Genomic DNA, 16,940 nt, shown 5'->3' on the forward strand with positions numbered 1-16,940 from the left:
CAGCATGCTAGCACCCTCAGAACATATATAACGGGAAACATATGTAAAGGGAACCCCCAAACCTGTGGCCACCAGAAACTTCAGCTAAAATATTAGTAAGCAATTATTAGTTGCTGATTTGGCGATCAGTCTGAAGCAACGGATAGTAAGCAGTCTAAATAATACAAATACCCTGAGGATATAGCATTTTTGGGTATACCTCCACTAGCTTTAAATTTATATTTTAATTTATTTCCACCTTGAGGAATGAGGTGTTGGCCGTCCTCGTGTAGGGGCCTTTTGAAATAGGCAGTGGTCAGTGCCGAAGCGAGCAGTCAAGTTGATGTTGCCAAATGGCATTTCTCACCCTTCCAGGACATCACATTTGCTGTACTCTGAGCCGGGTGGAAGGTACACAATCATTCAACTCCCGGTGTGCACTTTGAGAGTAGCTGTAACGAGTACCTGCTGTCATATTGCCTTTGAACCCTGTCAGTAGGAACCACCCTTGCTGAATAGGCAAAGGGCTGAATTTCAGAACCCTTTCAACCATTACAGCACTAATGGTACTGTGAGTTTGTCTTATCTACAGCCTGCATCCATGGTGTGTCTTGCTGCTGATAATCTGGACAGAAAAGTCATTCTTCTCCTTGACCCTGCCAAGGGCTGAACTTCAGAACCCTTTCAGTCATCAGTGAATGGAATTACAGCACTGAGGGCACTGTGAGTTTGTCTTATCTACAGCCCGTGCCCATGGCATGTCTTGCTGCTGATAACCTCCACAGAAAAGTAATTCTTTTACCTTGCCCCTGCTGCAGCTGGTGGATTAAAATGTTGATGGAAGTGCGTTGGGTCCTTGAAGCTGTATGTCTGTCTTAATCATATATCGTAACATGAGGTGGGATCAGGCAAAAAAGGCTCGCTTTCAGGGGGAGCTTTGTCTTTTGCACATCAGTTTTATTGCTGTTGGATTGAGCAGTGCAGGTGATCATATTGCGAGTGCCAGCTCGAATGGGTTAGGAAAAGCTAACTCCACTAAATCTCATGGCCAAGACCAAGATTTTCCTGCAGAGGTACCACCATGGTTCATGATCTCATCTTAGAAATTTTATGTTGGAGACCAAAGCTGCTCTGGTACTCACAGCTCTCTCATTTCTGTAACTTGACGTTCCCTTCTATCCCTGCACACAAACACTCAGAGGACTTAAAGGTATCCAAAGTATTTTTAACTGGTTTATTTTTTTTTTTTTGGTTAAAGTACACTTTAATTTTTTTTTTTACCATAGGGTTTCCTCCTCCTGAATAACCTTTCCGTTTTTCCTTTGTTCTCTGTGAGTGTTACTGCCTTGCAAAGAAAGGCCTCTCACAGCCTCCCTGCATGCACATTTGGCTTTTGGGCACTCTGACTGGCCTTTTGTTGAATGCTGTGTGCAGTAGCACTTCCCCCAGATAAATTGTGTGTATTAAGTAAAGTAACCACCTTGGGTTGTGGCTTAATTCCATAGGTGAGTAGGAATTAAGAGACAGGACCTGATGGGATACACCACCTTACAGGACCTCCCACTGTGGTTTGGTGCCTGTAACTTCACAGTGCTGGGGGTTCCCAAGCCATTGGGATTCTGTAGGTGAGGGAGCCATTCTCCTTCAGAGTTACTTGCTCATGCAGATCACAGACCTAACTCTGGCTGCTGTTTTCCTGATGCTCAGGTTGAGATGGCTCATACATACTGGTCTGCCCTTATTAGATACCCTTAGAGGACAGAGGATCTTCTCTAAAGTAAATGTTTGATGTATTTGTGCAAGCAGGTTTTGTCTATAGCTCAGTGAAGCAGGTGGATTGGATGAGATTGTTTTGTTTAGAAGAGTGCATACAACTGCACTGGTTATTTTTGCAGCAGCTTTGTGTTTCAGAATGGTAGCAAGCTTTGCAGGCACAGTCAAAGAGAAATGTTAGTGAGATATTTCAGGATTTTATTTTCTGTACAGTTCTGCTGCTTCTTTAGAAATGTTAAGTTGCCTATCCATGTACAATACTACTTCCTATCTGTGCTGAAAAACCCCAGGAAGCCTACGACCAACCCATGGCCAACATTGTTATGTTACTGTGATCTGTAGGTGATGGTATCTCTGCTTGTTGTTATTGTGGATCACAGGGAAGGTTATGGAGTTTACATCTTGGTGGTGAATGTTGTAATGTGACTCTGGTTTCTGGGCCTGCCCTGGTCACAGTGACTGAGTAGGTGCTCGAGTCTCTTAAGAAATGCAGAGAATGAGGAAACTTTTACATCAGTTTATATTAAACTCTTCAAGTAATATGGATCAGTGCAGTAGTGTATGGATTCTATTTCCAGGAATCTTTATCTGGTCTTTCTATCTTGTAAGTTGTCTGCTTGTCTTATCATCAGAGCCAAAACGCAGACTTTGAAGAGTGTGTGTCATAAAACCTGTTTTAATGTTGTGATTGTTAGCAGTTTGCATGCACAACACGTGCCATTCAAGTACTTGGTGCACTTTGCAGAGTGGTTTCCAGCACATGCAAAAGGGTAGGGTGGGGGGGACACGAACTTATTGTGTCTTGAAGATGTTGTGGTAGTCAGCACATTATTATGTGGCAGTATTTTTCTAGTTTTGGAAAGTGTACAAAATCCAGCTTTGAGCAAGAAACATGACTTGAGAGCTGTTTTATGCAAACTTTAAAAGCCAGTCTTAGGTATAGCCAACTACTGAAACAATTATTCTACATCTGGTGGTTGCTTTAGCGTAAACATCTTGGTCTCTGAAGATTTTATTTAGTTTCCAGGGCTGCACAACAAGAGCCCATTCATAGATAATGGTTTTTAAAAGATGAAAACACAATTGCTGTTAAAACTGCAGACTCTGTTTGGGACACAAAGCTCCTGGCTCGTTTTTCTGTGTTTTCTCAAGCAGTAAACTGAAAGTGCAACCTCTTTTGGATACGGATGACATTTTTGCTTCCCTTCTAAACAAAACAGATTACTGTCTGAAAAGCTCCAAATAAATCCTAGGAAAAAAAAAATTTCCAGAAGTGGCTTTTCCTTCTTCCCTTGCATGTTGATGATGTTGAAACTTGGGGCACATTTCCGAGGATTGTAGTTACTTTTCTCCATTCTTGCCTGCATCCATCTCTTCAGTACCCTTGGATCCTCAGTTGCATTTCTTATGAGCTACTTAGAAATACTGATGACTGGAAGGTCATTAAAGCTGTTCCAGGAGGATATTTTCGAGGGTTTTTTTGTGCAGGCATGATGAAAGTATTGCCTGGCTGAGGTGAAATTCTGTAGTGTAATTATGGGTGATACAAATAGCATGGAGTGCTGTAGGGGCACTGCTTCTAGTAATAAAGACATACTCTTTCCATGCCACTAGTATAGATGTACATCAACACAACATTTATTTCTGTTTTAATAGTAAGAAATGCATTAAATGTGATACTCTCTTTAACTTCCTGACATTGTTGGAAAAATAATTTATGAGTTATTTTAGAAGGGAGTGTTTATGCATTCTTAGTGATGGGTTTTTGGGGGTGGAACTTTTAATGTCAAATTCCATTACTGTGTTGGCCTTGAGCGGAATAAGACCCAGAAAATCATCCAATGGCTAGAAATAGAGGAATGCAAGCAAACCTCTGCAAAGGGTCACCTGTAGGAACTGACAGTTTTGACTCTACTGTCTGTGCACTGGAAGCAGTACAGCTTTGCACATGGGCTGTCCTTGATGGTGAATTCACTATTCCTGGGGGAGGGGGGGGGAAGAAAGGCCTTACCTCTTGAAACTAAGCCCTGAAGGAAATGCTTCTCTTCTAGGCATACTGCAGCATCCAGATGGGACTGTCCTGAAGCAGTTGCAGCCTCCACCTCGTGGTCCCAGGGAACAGGAGTTCTACAACAAGGTGAGGGTCCTGCAGTGAAGAGGGGGGTGGCTTGCTGCAGGTGAAATGCTGGGTGTGCTTCCTGTAGGAGTACATCCTTATCATTGCAGTTGGGAAGGTGCAACCTAAATATTGGAATGGTATGCTACCAACAGCCCTGCCATGGTATCTGTGTGCTGTCTAGAGCTTTCTCCTCTTTGCACCTCAGTCCCCATGCCAGACCTACTTCACTCTCGGATTTAAGCTTGCTTATTTGTTCATGGGACAGCGGAGTTTTCACAGCATCTAAGATGTTATTGGAAAGCCTTGTCTTCCATCTGTGATTAAAGGGATGTATGTTTGATCTCAACTTTCTCGTATAGCTGAGTGTCTCAATTGCTGACATCTAAATTTAGATGTTTTCTACTTTTGTCTAGTCTGGCTTAACTGCTAGCAGTATTGTTCTCATCACTGCATTAAAACTGTTCACTGTGTTAAAGCTCAGCTCCTTCAAAATTAAATGAAAAGCAGAACTCTCCAGTTGTTTTAACTTTAGTTGTTGTGTTTTTCCTATTGCTCATCTTCAAGTTGCTTTATCAGTAACTTTAACAACACCAGACCAGGAAAGCTGTTGCTTGTTGTCTTGTGGAAGTAAACTATTTTTAGAACCTGTACTGTCCTACCTGCCTGTGATAGTCTGTCACATGTTTTTTTCTGTATCAGATTTATATGCCATCTCTCTCCATGGCTTACTAGGTATGAAGAACTGTAGAAATCTTCATGCAGGGTGAGAGAGGACCCTTGAGACCCTCTGTTTATTGCTGGTTTTGGTTTGGGTTTTGTTTGGGTTTTTTTTCTGTAAAAGGGTATTAATTTAAGTTATCAAAAGATCTTGCATATTCTGTGGAAATGAGAACAAACTAAGCAAGGTGCTTTAAGCAAACTGTGTGTTTGAGTTAGTAGGAGCCAGTTAAATCTAAATGTAAATATATTTCTGAGGTTTCTCAATGACTGTCATTGAGTTGAGGTTAAGAGAGATGCCGTCCAGCCTGAATGGTTACCCTTCAGTAAAAGGAGAAAGAAAGCTTGAACAAACTTCTTTGGGCACCAGGCTGTTCTCTGAAATCCTGAGGCACAGACAGTAATGTGCTAACCCTGTCTAAAGCCAGCAGGTGAAGGGGTGAGCTCAGGCTTTGCTTGGACATACACCTTTCACAGCAGAGACTTTATCATTTTGCCTGTTTAAGCTTAGACTCACGTGACAAGCTGTGAGCAAGTCTTTGAGAAAGTGGTCTGTGTTAGTGCCCTTGTTACTGCTCTGTGAAGAAGTCAGGTCTCAATGCTAGTAACTTGCAAAGTTAACTTCAGTTCTTCTGAAGCTGGGTTGCTTCTAACACTGAATTTTTTTGGTTATAAGCCGTCTTGGAGAGGAGTTGGGCAACTCTTGAAAAGTAACAGAGAAAGGGATGATGAGCTTTGCATGGACTAGAATGCATTTTTGTGGGAGGAGGGAAGGAGAGCAAATGCATGTGTGTGTGTAGGTGTAGGTGAACACAGGAGAAAGGTCTTGGGGATTTGTTGCTTCTCAACGATTAACTGCAGTCATGTTTACTCTCAGACAAGAACCATGTGATGTGGGCTGTAGACAGCTGATCACTACATGTGGTTGTTACAGGACAAGGTTTACTGTGGATTGGGAGGTTTAGGGTAAGGTACAGTTTCATATACAGCTTGAGCTGATCCACTGCCAAGATGGAAATGCCTTCCTTCCCATTCCTGCCATTTAACCTTGTGCTGTGATGGTGCTTTTTGGACATCGATGAACTGATCTGACCTATTTAAAAGATGGCAAAACTTCCTTGTCTTGGAGTCTTCTGCCAGTTTCTGTGACTAAACTGATAAGCAATGCGAACAATAGGGAGGCTGTCCTGCTTTGGTGACTGAGTTTCACCCAGTTGTGGGCTATAATCAAAAAGAGGTTATCACCTTGGAGTAGGCTGATGAGCCTCCAGAGAAGGGGGGAAGGAGAATATTACCACTGCTCGAGGCAGGGAGTTGTTTACAAGGTGGTCAGTTCAGGAGATGGTGAGAAACAGTGCAGAAATGAAGTAAGTGAAACAAGACTGAGTCCCAGGCTCTCACTTTGTCAGGGCTAGACAGCAGGTCAGTTGATAAGATCAAACTAGAAGGTTGTCCAGTAGTATATGTGGATTAATTGTGATTTTTTTTCTTTTTCCATTTCTGCCTCTGTTTTTTCCTATGTCTTAGAACTGTTTTGTCTGTAGTGGTAGATCAGTTACTGCTCCCTTTGTATGCCACCTCACACTGTCCTGAATGAAGATTAGACCCCCAGTACCTGGGTCAGAAACAAGTGGGGGGTACCTTTACTTACAGTAAAGCAAACCTTGTCTGAAGTAACTGAGAAGCTCTGTAGTTTGTGGTAGCAAGAAGACGAGCGTGTCTCAGTTTCAGCTGCATGAGTCAGCTGGAGAGCAGCTATCACAGATCTGAAGCAGAAGTGTCTTCCAGGAACCAGGAAGTGGTATTTCAGTGCTTGTGAGCTGGAGGCTGCAGGGAATGTGTCATCACAGAAGATAATGAGGCATTAAGAGACAGCTTTGACTAGAACTCTGATATATTTAATGTGATACCAGGTAGATATTATCTTCTGTTTGGACCAAGAAAATCTTCTCTTCTGAAACTGCTGGATTTGCTTGCAGCTGGACGTGTGAACATGACAGAGGTAAAAGTCTGCATCAGTGAATCAGCAGAAGTTTTTCCCATGGTTGTTGATGGGTTATTTTCTGTTGAACATGAAGCTGAGTACTTACTGCTAGAGCCCAAACAAAATGGGCTTCCATTTTGGAATGGAAACTTGAGCAAGACACTGTAGTGCAAATACTAATAGTGATCTGAAACCTGCTAAGAAAAGGGTGGCAGCTGGAAGTTTGGAAGAATTTCACAGGACTCTATCTATTTCTTGGGAAATCTCTCAAGTAATTCCTGCTCAGTCTGCTGCCAGGTTACCTTTCCGATTTTGTCATAGCATATTTTCAGTTTAGCAGTTAAAAAACCAAACCAACTAACCAGCCCACCCTCTAAATACAGGTCTTTTTTCTTAAGAGATTAATTCACTGAGTAAATCAAACTTTTACCTCTACTACAGCAGTTCTGTACTGATGGGGAAGGGGCTTGCCATGACTCTGTGTTATGAGGGAGGGGAAGAATGACAAGATTATTGTGAATACCTTCTGTGATAAAATGTAGTAGAACAATGAGCTGTTTGTAGTTGTTGTTAATAACTTACTGTGCATTGCTTAATTTATCATTGGAGTGTGACTTTCTAGCCACAATGTCCACTTGCTATTGAGTTCTGTAAATCTGAGTAATTATAAAATTATAAAAAGTTATTAAAAATTATATTATTATAATTTTAATTTTGTTCTTGCAAACTCCCTTCCTGTACCTGAGGGCATGAACCCCTTACAAACATTGCCTGCATAAACACAGAGTGTTTTACCAGGTATTCTAGTACCCTTATCTGGGTGAAAAAAAATTGCAGTTTTTTTAAGCTTGAATAGCTACAAAATGCTTTGTTTTCAATAGGCCTGAGCAGCAAGAGAACAAAACAAATTGAAGTAAAAGGGTTGTGGTTTGTTAAGGACTATCTACACTGCTGATCAGTTGTTTCTATCTAATGTCAGTGCTCTGTGAGAACATGTAGGTGGAGACAGTCCACCTTTGAAAGGGGCTTCAGGGGGGAGCAGTATACAGAGGTGTGGGAACAGGGAAATAGTGTTGTTTGAAAATGGAGTAGTCACCCTTTTCAATTAAAGGGAATAAATTGGTAAAAGGCAGTTGTGTGTTTATGGTAGGCTGCCTACACAAGCATGCAAAGAAATCCATGGAAGTGGGCTGCTCCTCAGTGTGTTTTGGGATTTGCCTTCAGTGTGCTTTGTGCCAGGGCCCATTTATCTGTGCTGAAATGGTCTGATTTAGTTCAGCAGTGCTGGGAGAGGGAGGAAGCCTATTGGGCCTCCTACAGCGATCTGGTGGCAGATGAGTTGGAACTGTGAGAACAGCATCCTTTGGAAAGGTTAGTACAAGTGAAGGAGGTAACCCCCCTGCCTAGCTGGGTATGGAGCTCCTGTCTCAGCCATGCTGGACTGTGCCCAAGAGCACTCTGTGCTAGCACAGCTCTCCCTGTCTAAAAGGCTGTCCTCTTCAGCACAGGGCTCTCCTTAGTTTATGGTGTCAAAAATGTGGCATTGCAGAAACTGCTCTCCTGTTGGTGCTCTGCAGAGGGGGAGGAAGCTGGAATGTCAGGCTTTAGAGAGGGGCAGCTGCTTTTGTGGCACAAAAGGAAAGGGTTTGGGCTGCAAGGAGGGCTTGCCCTTCTGCCCTGCTCTGTTGAGACCCTGCCTGCAGTGCTGCATTCAACCCTGGAGTCCCCAGTGCAGGAAGGACCTGTTGGACCGAGGCCACCAAGATGATTAGAGGAGCACCTCTGCTATGAGGAAAGGCTTAGAGAATTGGGATTGTTCAACCTTTGGAGTCACCTTAGAGCCTCTTCCAGTGCTTAAAGAGGTTCCAAGAGAGCTGGAGAGGGACTTTGGATAAGGGCATGGAGTGACAGGACAAGGGGAATGGCTTCACACTGGCCGAGGGCAGGGTTAGATTCAATACTGGGAGGAAATTTTTCCCTGTGAGAGTGGTTATTCTGTGAAAACTGATGAAGGGGGAATTTACAGTGGTTGAGGTTACCTTTGTGACTACATTTTCCTACAAGCTGTTAAGCACTGCAAGATGGAGTGTTTCTTATGTTCAACAGAACAAGAGAAGGTGGCTGAAGTGTTTTGAAGTGGCAGCTCTTCTGATCCTGGCTTCGGTGGGGCTGTAAACCTTTTACTGTGTGTAGCTGATCTGAGCGTGGCCTACTGAAGTTTTCGAGGTTGCTAATGCAACAGCTAATAAACTGAGATTTAATGCTTCACAGATCCATAAATGTTCCTGTAAACTTTTATTTGAATTGCCCTTCTGCTCTCCTGTGGTGACTGTGTGATACTTGGGGTATGAGTAGTACACCTTTCCCCCTTATGCTGCCTGCCAAAAACTGTCCTGAGAAAGCTCTTGCAGCATGGACAACTTCCAGTGCTTACCTTTTTCTTTCTTTCCCTGCCATCCCACAACCCCCAGCCCCCACCCCGCTCCTGTTTGCTGCCTGTCAAAATTGTCATAGCTGGTTTTAGTGGTGTTGCCATGTCATGGCTCCAAATAATGTATGGTTGCAATAGTGTAAGGTTCCCAAGGCTGTTGTAATGCAAGTCTTATTTGAATTCTCAGATACTCTTGTCTCAGGTGCAAGGGTAATTTTGGGGGATTGGAATAAAAAGGTGGACAGGGTTTTCCTAGTCCCAGCTCAACTCTGGCAACCTCCTACCTCTGGCCAGTGCTTGTAAACCAAGGGAGCTGGTTGACCCCGTGTAGCATTGTGAAAAGATAATTGAGCTAATCACCTGGCCCTTCTGGATAACAGATCTTCCACCCTTTGCCATTAAGTAATGGATCTGTTAACTGCTGTAGTGGTATTCCAAGTTCAGGGTTTGAGCCCTGCTGACATGGAATGTGAATGCAAGGAAGCTGTTGCCACTGGAGATAACAGAAAATGTTTTTCACTTTTGTTACATGTCCTGAAAACAAAGCCAGGATGTAAGAGACACAAATAGCTCCAGCATGTAAAAGAGATTTACACTGGTTAGGTGAGAGTTAGGCACTTGAAAGCTAGGAACGAATGGTTTCGTGGTTGCCTGTGCAATTGTTCTGAACTTTTTTTGGATGCATTGTAATGCAGCTTTCAATAGGGCCACGGCCTGTCTTTCTGTTTTGCTTCCCCTAAAGAATGCACTAACTCATTTTACAGCCTGACATAAGGCAGAATGAATATTGTTTGTGAAACTTTTGCTGACTCCTTTGTAACAGTTAGTCTTTGAGTTTGTGACTGGAGACTAATGTGTTGGACCCAGTTATGTTAATGTTCCTGAAGCCACAGTTCCTTGTGCTCCTGTGGTTACAGAGAAGAAATGTTCTTTTCTACAGTGTCTAATTTTAATTAGTATTCCAGCAGCTTCAGGCAGTACAGAAGACTTGTGGTGACTTCCCTCCCCCTCCATGGCAAAAAATCAAGCCAGCAGCCTGAAAGATGGATTTTGGCCTAGAAGCTTTTGCACAGAATTGCAGGAACTGACTCCTGAGGCTCAGCTCCCTTTCAGCCTACATAGCACAAATCACAATCAGGCAGCCTGTGTTCTGCTCTGCTAGTGACGGAAAAGGAAAGGGATTGGGGAGGAAAAATACATCTTGTGTCAGGTTGAGTTACCCTATTTTGTAAACTCAGTTAACTGATTTTATAGTCTTGATTTAGATGCTTATCCTTGGCTGAAAAAGGAGTGGATGATGGCATCATGCTGCTATTGTGTACTAAAATATCATTATCATGTGATCATGTCTCCAGCTAAGGTTCTGATTTTCAGTCTTGTATGGACAAAAAAATAGGATGCACGATTTTCTTACCATCTTGTTTTGGAGATGCAGTGCCTCGCCCATGCCTTTTATTACTACCACATTCAGAGCTGTAGCTCAGGCTCCCAAAAGGTCATCTTCAGCCTTGCCTCATTCTGGTACATCCAGATCTGCCTCATTGTCAGCAGAGATAGTGGTACTGGAGTGTACAAATTACCCATTGGCAAGCATAGCAAGCACGTCCTGATACAGTCCATTCCTGCACTTGGCATTGGTCCTCCTGCTGGGAAACTGTCTAGAAGTGATCCTGTTTTGCTGGGGAAATAGGCAACCTGAAGTTCCCAAATGAGCACGTGAAGTTGCCTCACACTCTAAACCATGAGCCTGGGCAGAAGTATTGTAGTAAAAGGAAGGGCACACAGTATTTCTTAACTAATGAGAAGAAAATGGCTTTTTGACCAAGTTGTGAAATACTACCAGCTGGTATTCAGATCTTTTTCATATGAGGAGTTGTCTAAGAGAGATGAAGCATGGGGTGTAACTGTAAGAATCTGCTGAGTTCGTACTATTGTCTTATAAACATGTTTTTTGTTCTTCACTATTAAGTGACTGAAAGCTGACTGTGCCAGGGCAGTAAGACTTAAAAAGTATGACATTTTTTTGATTCTTGCACTCTGCAGCAAAAACGATGCAGTAGAAGGTTAACCTAGAAGGGTATGGTGAGCTCCTTGAGGATTGTGTATCACAGAATAAACTACAACTTGCTTTAATATATCAAAGAAACCCTCATAAATGGAGACAGTAAAAGGCCATTATTACAATTTGATGCTATTGCTGGGTGGGGTTAGTAAGACTGAGTAGCCTGCAGTCCATGTCATTCAAGTAAGCAAGGAAGAAAATCCAGTTCTCTTACCAACCTCATTTTGAGGAAGATTCGTCGTTCCTGAAAGTAGACCTGGCTGAAAATTAAGCAAAAATGCAATTTTAAAGTGCACAGTATGTTAAATTGAATTAAGATACAGTGCAGTGCTCCTGCTGTGCTGGAGGGTCATACAGGTACTTTTTTGGATTGGATCAAATATCGTTTAGACTTCATTTATGAATGTGTCAGAATATGGATCCACTTACTAAATACATGTTAGTGTTACACAGAAAAAACTGTGTTCATTATAAGTTCATTTAATGGTAAGATACAGTTGGTGAGCTGCCAGTATGGGATTGAGGAAAGTGTAGGTTGCCTCCTTGAAAAAAAAAGCAAAATAAATTTAGTCTCCAAAAAGAATTCTAGGTTCCAGATTTAAATAAAACCAAACCTAAAAACCCAGGCTTGTAATATGAGAATGTTGTCTGATGACATGCTGGAGGGAACAGATGCCATCCAGAGGGACCTTGACAGGCTTGAGAGGTAAAACCTCAGGAAGTTCAACAGAGCAAAGCACAGGGTCCTGTGCCTGGATCATGGCAATCCCAGGCACACCTACAGGTTGGGTAGTGTAGTAACTGAGATCAGCCCTGCAGAGAAGGACTTGGGGGTGATGGTTGATGAAGAACTCACCGTGAGCCGGCAGTGTGCGCTCACAGCCCAGAAAGCCAAGGGAATCCTGGGCTGCATCCAAAGGAACGTGGCCAGCAGTCAGAGGAGGTGATTTTCCCCCTCTGCTCTTGTGAGGACCCCACCTGGAGCACTGCATACATTTCTGGTGTCCCCAACACAAGAAAGATATGGAACTGGTGGAGCAAGTCCAGAGGAGACCACCAAGTTACTAAGGGGACTGGAGCACTTCCCCTACAAAGACAGGCTTTGAGAGTTGGGGCTGTTCAACCTGGAGAAGAGAAGGTTGCATGGAGACCTCAAAGCAACCTTCCAGTATCTGAAGGAGCCTGCAGGGAAGCTGGAGAGGGACTCTTCATTAGGAAGGGTGATAGGACAAGGAGTAATGGCTACAAGCTGAAAGAGGGAACATTAAGGTTAGATATTAAGAAGAAATTCTCTGCTGTGAAGGTGATGAGACACTGTAACAGGATGCTCAGGGAGGTTCCCCAACCCTGGCTGTGTTCAGGGCCAGGTTGGACATGGACAAGGCCTTGAGCAGCCTGATCTAGTGGGAGGTGTTCCTGCCCATGGCATGGGAGGTTGGGACTAGGTGAGCTTTAAGGTCCCTTCCAACTCTTAACATTCTATGTTCTATAAATGGCAGTTTAAATGGAGTGCCTTGGCCTGGCACTTAGGTGAGCACCATCTTAAGGTGCTCAGCAGGCTGTGGGACCAGCTGTATGCTGGCATTGCTGCCAGGGAGGGGATGGAAATGTGTGGACTGTGATAGTGCTGTCTCTGAGTGACTGAACTTACCATCAGTCTGCACCAGCAGGGTAGTGCTACAGTGCATTCCTTCTGAGGGCTGCCTCTTACAGTCCTAGGAAAAACAACCCAACATATGTCTGTTAGGACTTGGATCCCATTTCTGTCTCTTTGAAATGTAAAATTAAATTTTGCTTTTCTGAGTGTAACTGCTTCAGGATTTCTCCCAACCCTTGTTCTCTCTCACTTCTATCTGGGAATCTTCAGCTGGGATCAGGTCGCTTTCCAGAAACAAAGAGTAAGACTGAATGTTCTCACAAAGTGGAACAGCCATATTGGCTTCTTTCCCCTTTTGTCCTAATGTTCTACCATTCCACTTTCAGTAATTTCAGTGATCATTTAAGCTTGAATAGTTGGAGTTGCTTAAAAAAATTATTCTTAGGGCAGAAAATTTGTATGAAAACACTCTGGCTGCTGGCTTTATTCAACTCGCTTTTGCATCTGTGAGCTTGGATGTGTCAAGGTAGCAGTTTCTGACCAGGTCCATGTCTTCTCTCAAAATCCTAAGCACTATTCATGCTGCACCACTTTGTGCATTGCAGTAACAATGTGCTTTTGGCGCAGTAGTTGTGAAGACAGATGAGAAAACTGGTTGAACTGTACTCCTGCGAGACCAAGTACTTTCTGCCTTGAAATTTGCTGGGTCTCTCTCTGGGTGCTGGTAGCTTGAGTTTTGCAGTGGGTAACTTCGGGTCAGCATCTCTCCAGCTCTGTTGGGTAAGCATTATCAAAGAAGTAGGAAATAAGTAAGAATGGGAGAAGTATTTAGTATGTTAAAATTGAAAATTCCTTATCAGATGACCAATGATAGTATGTCTTAACCATTTTTTTAGGCTATGTTCTCTTTTTTTAGGCCTCTAGTGGATAGTGCCATATGTGAACTCTGCTCCAGTTTGCTGTATGTGCCCGTTGGCATATCTGAAGAGAATTCTGGTTAGATTGTGGAGCAGAGACTTTGATCTGCAATGTGCCATGTACTTTTGGACTATCCACCTAAAACTTTCATAACCTACTTAAGAGGCTGCGTAACCAGTGTTAGAGCTGGTAACATAAGTACAATCACCTACACTTTCCTGGGTATCATCTTTAAGACCTTTTTTTGTTTGTAAGAAAACAATCAGATAGTGCTGCCTGAGGGATCAGACTTTGTTGAGCATCCTGAAAGAAGTATTATCTTCGACTTCGGAGTGTCTCAGGTTCATTGAACACTCCAGCTCCTATGCAACTGAAGCTGACTGTAATATCTGATGGAGCTAGTGACTTGTAAACACAGGAGAGACTGAAGGGCAAGAGAAAGCCTGGTTCTGTGGCAAGAGATTGGTGATGAAACATGATCTTTAATTTTGCAATTTTGACCAAGAAGCGGCCACTACCCCGCTCTGTGCTCAGCTGGGTGACTTGCAGCAATTGTAGGGAAATGTGGATAAAGTAAGCAATTAAAGCTTGCTTTGTTGTTAATGTTTAGTTGCCCAGGAATCGTGTGGGATGAAAGATGAGATGGGAGTTAGTTGTCTTGTGAAGGGGGAAACAACACTTCTCTGCTTCTGATTGGGTAGGACCAGATGTCTGCTTATGCCTTTCGAAGTCCTTTGCTTCCTTGCCTCTACAGTAAATGTTTATTGGAAAGAAAGAGGGCCTGGAGGATCTGTCTCTCCCCAGTTTACCCTGAGCCATTTGAAGGGACCTGCTGTGGGTGCTGGCTGCTGTTCTTCGCTCGTGGCTCACCCCGGGGTATTTGTTCAGCATTGTGGTGGTGGCTATGCCTGACCCCACAGATGGTTCTGTGCCTGGGGCTTCAAATCTTGCTAGAGTCAGCCTAAATTTGACTATGTAAAATGTGAAAGTGGATGAAATGAGACCTGCTGGTTTTTTGGCATTGTAGAGAATGAGTGGTTGATAAACATGATCAAATAAGTGTCTCTTTGGGAGATTTTTGAATCTTATTTTCACAGCCTTCATTTTTTGGAAGGTAAGATGGCCAACCCCTTGCTATAATGTAGGTTTTTTTCCTGACTCTTGGAAGAAGGGCATGGTTGTCACAAGTGTGTACCGTCTTTATTCAAAAATCCATTTATGTGGTCAGATTGTAGGAATAGATCCTGCTTTGTTCTAAACTTTCTTTCTTCCTGTAGGTATCTTCATTGAGAATGATTGCATTCTCATTAGTATACCTGTATATTGGATAGTAAAATAAGCAGTTTGGTATAATAGCATTTAATATGACATCACTCACAAATACTTAACTTTTGAAATTATTCTGGTGTCAGATATTTTCAATACAAGCAGAGCTGGCTCAATGCCAGTCGTATTTATGGAAACAAATACTACTGACCATGATGGTACCACTTTGAAAAGAAGCCAGGGCTGTCTGAGCTGTAAAGCCAAGCAGATACGAATTGCTAAAGTCACAGGTGCTGTTTCAACCTCAGTTTTTTGGCCCTTGCACTTGCTTGGTGTAACTGGGTGAGGTAGGAGTCCAGAGGGAAATGTGGTGTGCGCTCAAGTAATTAAAATCTGTGATATAATACATACCCAGGGGGAGAGGGAATTAAGCTTGCACTGTCACCTGTAAATCTTGCATTTGCTAATTTAAGCACATGACTGAGCTGCATTAACTGCTCATAAAACCCCGAAAAACCCACACTGGACACTGAACTGTCTGCCTGATGTTGGCAGCTGGTTGTGTATCCTGAGACTGCAGGCTGTAGTGCTGCTACCTTTAGGGATAGTTTATGATAGCTGGCAACAAAGGAACGTGATGGTTCAGACTGATATGCCCACTCTGGCATTTAAAGTTTCCTACTCAAATAGCTTTACAATAAATGTGAGTTTAAAAAATATATATATTCTTTTAAATTAACTCCTGAATACTTCGGAAGATTCTCTACGGATTACTTTCCTGTCAAAGTGGTATTCTTTTCATCAGAACAATTTGAGACAGGTCTGTACTGCCAGAACTAGTTTCCTGCTGAAGTTTAAACATTTATTTTACCCTCCCTCTGTCGTTTATGTCATTAGCTAGTCTTTAGAAAACAAAAAAACCCCAAATGTCATGTTGCATTAAATAAGAAAAAAGAACATTCCCGTGGTCCCAAGCCGCCCCTGTTTGCATTAAAAAACAGATGAATCTGTTTGAAACACACCAAAACAGAGTGTACTTTGGATTAAAAACTTAGGGATGGTAAATTTGCCTCGGAATTAAAAACTCCTGAGTGACTGGAAATTATGACTTCATGAGGTCTGTTAGACTATCTGAGCTGCCACAGGACATGTGTGGGGTGTATTCTTCCCATGAGTTAGTGGCTGTAATTTGCAGTGGTGATGTTGTGAGCCCTCCAAATGTCAGCATCCTGTTTACTTGCTTTTAAGTCCAGCAGTTACTACATTTTCTGTCTCCAGCTTGTGCTATCAGAGGAATGTAGCCTATGATACATAGAAGGGATACCTCCCCAAGATGAACTGGCAGAATTATTTTGCAGTTCTCAATTTGTCGAAGACATTATGTACTGGTAGTGGAGAAATTGCTTCTATTTGTCAGTATATGCTGGAGAAATGGAACTATTGTTGCATTAAAAAGAAAAAAAACATTATTGCTGAAAGTGAAATATTACTGAAAGTGGAATATTGCTGATGTGAGTAAAAATTTAATGGTTTATTTATAAAGGTTGTTGTGGGGTAAGTGATAACCTGCATTTTTCACGAGTCTTCCAACAGTATTGGTAGCAACTCCTTTTGGTGTATGAGGTACACTGTTTATTTCTCATGTGGTCTTAGGGATGATGTTGTTATGTATACATCTGTATTTGGCATTCTGATTGACATCTAAGTGTGTAGCTTGCTAACAGGTTGTATGAACTGAGAAGAAAAGCCCATGACACGTGTGCTGCTTACAAGGCCCTGCTCTGATGTCCTGCATAATTCCTGAAATATCTGGTTTTATAGCTTTGCCTACACCAAGTGACTTCCTCTAATCTCTATTCAGAGTAAATACTTATTCTTGTGTGACATGCCAATACATTACAGGCTAAGATTGAAGTTTATCTTAAGGTTTATATAATATAGAAGTCTCCATATTAGAAGTGCTTTGTATACGTTAGGTCAGACTTACGAAGGGAGTTTATTACTGGTTCTGGGAGTGAGGCAGCTTCTTGAGAGACAGAAGTAATGCACTTAGTTCTGTTATATCAGAGTAATGATACTGAAAAATGCATTACT

The 16,940-nt window shown here is 42.5% G+C and overlaps 1 protein-coding gene across 1 annotated transcript in view; it reads left to right on the forward strand.

Moving 5' to 3' along the window:
- The first annotated feature begins 332 nt into the window (after positions 1–332).
- Positions 333–16,940, forward strand: part of IPMK (inositol polyphosphate multikinase) — a 38,418-nt gene continuing 21,810 nt past the window's right edge. Inside the window, exons 1-3 of the mRNA XM_018079862.3 lie at positions 333–390; positions 697–702; positions 3,804–3,889. Coding sequence (XP_017935351.1) covers positions 333–390; positions 697–702; positions 3,804–3,889 — 150 coding nt within the window. The remainder of the gene's footprint in view (positions 391–696; positions 703–3,803; positions 3,890–16,940) is intronic.

Source organism: Manacus vitellinus, unplaced genomic scaffold, assembly GCF_001715985.3.
Source record: "Manacus vitellinus isolate BGI_N305 unplaced genomic scaffold, ASM171598v3 scaffold_48_pilon, whole genome shotgun sequence".
Classification (NCBI taxonomy): Eukaryota; Metazoa; Chordata; class Aves; order Passeriformes; family Pipridae; genus Manacus; species Manacus vitellinus.